The sequence below is a fragment of the Pundamilia nyererei genome, unplaced genomic scaffold (genome assembly GCF_000239375.1).
Source record: "Pundamilia nyererei isolate P.nyererei 1_Seehausen unplaced genomic scaffold, PunNye1.0 scaffold00061, whole genome shotgun sequence".
NCBI classification, from domain to species: domain Eukaryota; kingdom Metazoa; phylum Chordata; class Actinopteri; order Cichliformes; family Cichlidae; genus Pundamilia; species Pundamilia nyererei.
In genome coordinates, this window is record NW_005187462.1 from 1,672,528 (window position 1) to 1,676,854 (window position 4,327).

At 39.1% G+C, this 4,327-nt stretch overlaps 1 protein-coding gene across 2 annotated transcripts in view; it reads left to right on the plus strand.

Moving 5' to 3' along the window:
- Nucleotides 1-693: 693 nt before the first annotated feature.
- The window catches only part of LOC102193282 (survival motor neuron protein-like), a 17,814-nt gene continuing 14,180 nt past the window's right edge, over nt 694-4,327 (plus strand). Inside the window, exons 1-4 of one of the 2 annotated variants that reach the window (XM_005734965.2) lie at nt 694-833; nt 1,044-1,109; nt 2,119-2,250; nt 2,596-2,784. In XM_005734965.2, coding sequence (XP_005735022.1) covers nt 801-833; nt 1,044-1,109; nt 2,119-2,250; nt 2,596-2,784 — 420 coding nt within the window. In that variant the 5' untranslated portion in view covers nt 694-800. The remainder of the gene's footprint in view (nt 834-1,043; nt 1,110-2,118; nt 2,251-2,595; nt 2,785-4,327) is intronic. The other variant, XM_005734966.2, reaches the window with a different exon arrangement.

The following is a 4,327-nucleotide window of genomic DNA, read 5'->3' on the forward strand; positions in this document are numbered from 1 at the left end:
GCGGCTTTATTTACGGATGAAAGTCGCAACACTATCCTTTTAATGATTGTGTTTTTGGTATACTAAGTAAGCCACATAAATGTTAGTGTTCGCAGAAAGGAAACTGTTATGTCATAAAAATGGCCTTCATATATTTATGTATATGTGTTTTTGTTTTATTTTTGTTTGTTTTTTCGTTTGGTTTCTTATTCAACCTTTTCAAGATGTTGTTGCACTAATGTTGTCTCCCAACGAGAGATTGTAATATGTGCATAAATTATATTAAAGTATGGAGGGGAAAAAAAAAAAAAAAAAAAAGGTCTCGACCTCCCGTTAGCTTCGAGCTAGTGGGTGTCAGATCTCCAAAAACATCGGAGCTCCTTTGCAAATATGTGATGTCTTGTAAACCGAGCAGGTATCTGACGTTTACACAACTACATTCACGCCTCAAAATATCTTAAAAGTGTATTTTGTGACCCAGAAAGAGTAATATTACAACTAAGTAGCTGCCGCCATTGTTGGAGTTTTGCGAGATCTCGCAATACTTTTTGCGAGATCTTGCAAAAGTCCGTCTTAATTTTTTTTTTCCTCCCTAATTTTTTTTTCCTCCCTAATTTTTTTTTTCCTCCCTAATTTTTTTTCTCCCATGTCCCCTGGGGGGCTCCGTAGTTCTTAGATTTTTCCAGCTTCTTTATTAAAAGATTTATTTCCGGTCCCACATTTATTTTGAAATGCAGGACCGGAAGCTGTTTCGTTAACGCAGGTGCTGGCGCGTTTTTTTAAGGTTTGTGAAATGGTTGTATCTGTAACTATTTACAGCCATGACTGAACTGGCCGAAAACGGAGTCTGTCTGGTACGTGTTTATGTTATTTATTTGTGTATTATGTGCATTTGCTATTTTAATGAACAAAACAGCCAGACGGCGACTAATAACAGTACAACAAAACCTCAAAGGCAGCTAGCTAGCTACACACCAAACCGAGGGCCTGAAGGGTTGAAGATATTTTATAATGTGCTGAGTTTAGCCTGTGTGCTGGAGTAGCTAACAGTTTTCTGTCCTCAGGAGGAGTCCGTGAAAGACCAAAGTTCTCTGGCAGAAGTTTTCAGGGATGCCCTGGAAATATCCCAAGTGGGTTTGAAAGTTAAATATCTACATTATTCCACAAGTGGCCTTCATTTCACATTGTGGGTCACATACAGCACACTTTAATCTTAAGCGGGCCAGACCAGTGAAACTCCCCTGTCACCGTACAGAATCTATAATTGCACATTTATTCCCAAAGATATCCTAATACAGGAAAAAAAATTCAAATTTTTTGTTTGTTTGTTTGTTTGTTTTTAACACAAAGCTGCACCAAACTGCAAAGACCACCCATTAAATTATATTCAAAGTTAAGGGTATGCAATGCATAATAATAAATGTGATAATTTTTTTACTGTAAATTTCTGGGTTACCTCTGCAGTTTCTGTCAGTTTAACTGAAAGATTTGTTCTTCAACTTGGTTATGTTTTTACAGTATATTTTATTAAGGGAAAAAAGAGAGATGTGGCAGAGATGAAGACCCAACTCAGGTTGAGCAGTTTTGAGTCAAAGTTAGAGAAGATTGGCTGATATGGTTTGGAAATGTGTAGACCTGGGATAGTGAATATTTTGGACAAAGGATGTTGAATATGGAGCTACCAGGATGGAGGAAAATAGCAAAACCTCAGAGAAGATTGACTGACGTAGTGAAGGAGGACACACACAGTGGGATATTGGGGATAGAGTGAGATGGAGGCAGATAACCTGCTGTGGTGACCCCTGAAGGGAGCGTCCAAATTAAAAGAAGACATTTGTTCAGCGTAACAGGCATTTCTGTTTTTAAGGATGTTACTTTCCAAAGAAATGGCACAAAGGAAAACAGAATCTGAGTATCTGAGCCAAAAGTTAAATGCTTTGTGCTTTAAATTGTAAATAAATAGACATTTCCACCATAACCAGTGGATAACTGCTTTATGAAGGTGACTAGAATGCGGTAAAATGGTCTTTTTCCAGCTTTTATAATACTGTGGCTTCCATGTCATAGTAAAAATTGTACAAATTTTGGATAAGGTGTGTATGTGTGTGTGTGTGTGTGTGTGTGTGTGTGTATACACAGGATGTGACTTTGACAGGGCTTGAAGCCTCAGAGGATGCAGACAGCAGAGAGGAGCCAGAACATGGGGATGGACAGAATGATGGACAGAAGGCCTGTCCATCTTCAGCTGACTCTGCTGATCCTGAGTCAAAGGTAATGACCTCACAGACAGGTGAGAGCTAATCTGCAGAAGCAGTTTTTAAGTGTAGCCCAGAGCTTCGGAGCAGATACGTGGGACTTTGCTGCACTCTGCAGACAGAGATCAAGAACTGCAGCTGCAGAGAAGTTGAGAGAACTACAAGTTTGTGAGCTTATAATTTTGTCACTTAAATTACTGTCTCAGAATTTGTTCTGTCTTTTCATAACTTGATGCAGGATCAGCTAACAAACTACTCCCTGACCAATTAAAATAAAAAATTAAGTAAACACACCTATTGCTATTTTGGTGATTTCAATAAATAATATGTTGTGCAAAAAAACCCCTGTTATGTCTCACAGTGGGTCGTGGGAGCTCAGTGTCGGGCAGTGTGGTCTGTAGATGGGAAGGAGTATCCAGCAACTGTGGTGTCTGTGGATGGCAACAACTGCAGAGTTCATTTCACTGGCTATGGCAATGAGGAGGACATGGAACTGAGTGCGCTTAAGAGTCCTAATGCTACACCACAAATGGAGAACTCACATGCTCAGGTTAATGCACTTTAACATATTATGGCAATATTTAATGGGTTAAAGTGCAAGTCAGTGGTTGTTCTTGACTCCTCAGCTGTAAAAAGCTGATGGGGTATTGACCTTGATCTCTATGTCAGAGTGAGTTTTCTGAAAGTCTTGTTGAGGGGTATCACTGGCAGTTGTCAGTATTTTTAAAATCATCGTTTAAAAATTATTTCGATACCTGCTTATTAGTTATTTGAGAAGAACAACTAAAGGCACATGGTAACAGCTGAGGAAGCTCTGCTTGGCTGTGGTATGTAGTCAAAAGATCAATCGGAAAAAATGTCTTAATTCAGTTTTGTTAAGCAACACATTCAGAGTGAAGAATGATTCATCATAGTTTGTGTGTTAACTTTCCTTAAATACTTCATCAAATATTGTCAGTATCTGTTGCTGTTGTTGTGATGATGATGATAATAGTAATAATAATAAATATTAAAAATATTAAGCAGTAAGTGGTTCCTCTGACCACCCCGGTGGCGCCTGTGTCCGGCAGCCTCGCCTCTGTCAGTGCGCCCCAGGGCAGCTGTGGCTACAATGTAGCTTGCTATCGCCAGTGTGTGAATGTGTGTGTGAATGGGTGAATGACTGAATGTAGTGTAAAGCGCTTTGGGGTCCTATGGACTAGAAAAGCGCTATACAAATGCAGGCCATTTACCATTTACCATTGACTGTTCCTTCCGTCGTCCTATGGTCACAATAACCCAGTGTAATGGGTGGGAAATATTATTATTGCATAAAGTGATACTCATCGTGTCTTGTGGACATCTGTTATGTCAGCTGATTGTGTCAAACACTCTGTGCACCCAACCCAATGAGGAATCAAATTTAGGGTTCAGCATCAACCTCACGTTGTTGGCTTGGCAAACCAACAGAGCATCTAATTCAAGCACCCTCTCCTCACAGTCCTCAAGACATCTGTAATTTATTAGTTCTCTGCAAACACCAGCTTTGCAAGTAACAATAAAGAGCCACTTACTGCTTAAGAGTGAAAGTGGACAGTTTTCCTTGTTTTCCTTCTGTTTTTCCTGAAACATAAAATGTATTGCTGCAGTCAGGACCAACACAAGAGTGACCATAAACTGCTTTTTAGTTTCCTTGTTTTCCGTTGACTTATTGGTTCTGTGACTAGGTAGCTAACATAAACTATCGACTACAGACAATCAGCCAATCTAGTGATGCCATTTAGGCAGGATGGTGGTATACATGCTTTAAGTACCATAACCTGAAACACTTATTTTTTTTTTTTTTTAAATTTAGCTTCATGAACAGCGTTAAATCTGCGAGTTTTTTAGAGTAGTGCTGGTGTAAATTTAGCTTAATAAAAGTAGTTTTTGTATCCACTTGATTGAATACAGAAAACCAGTTGGAATCACAATATACATCAAAGTACATCATTTTTTAATGGTAAATGGCCTGTATTTATATAGCGCTTTTCTAGTCCCTAAGGACCCCAAAGCGCTTTACATATCCAGTCATCCACCCATTCACACACACATTCACACACTGGTGATGGCAG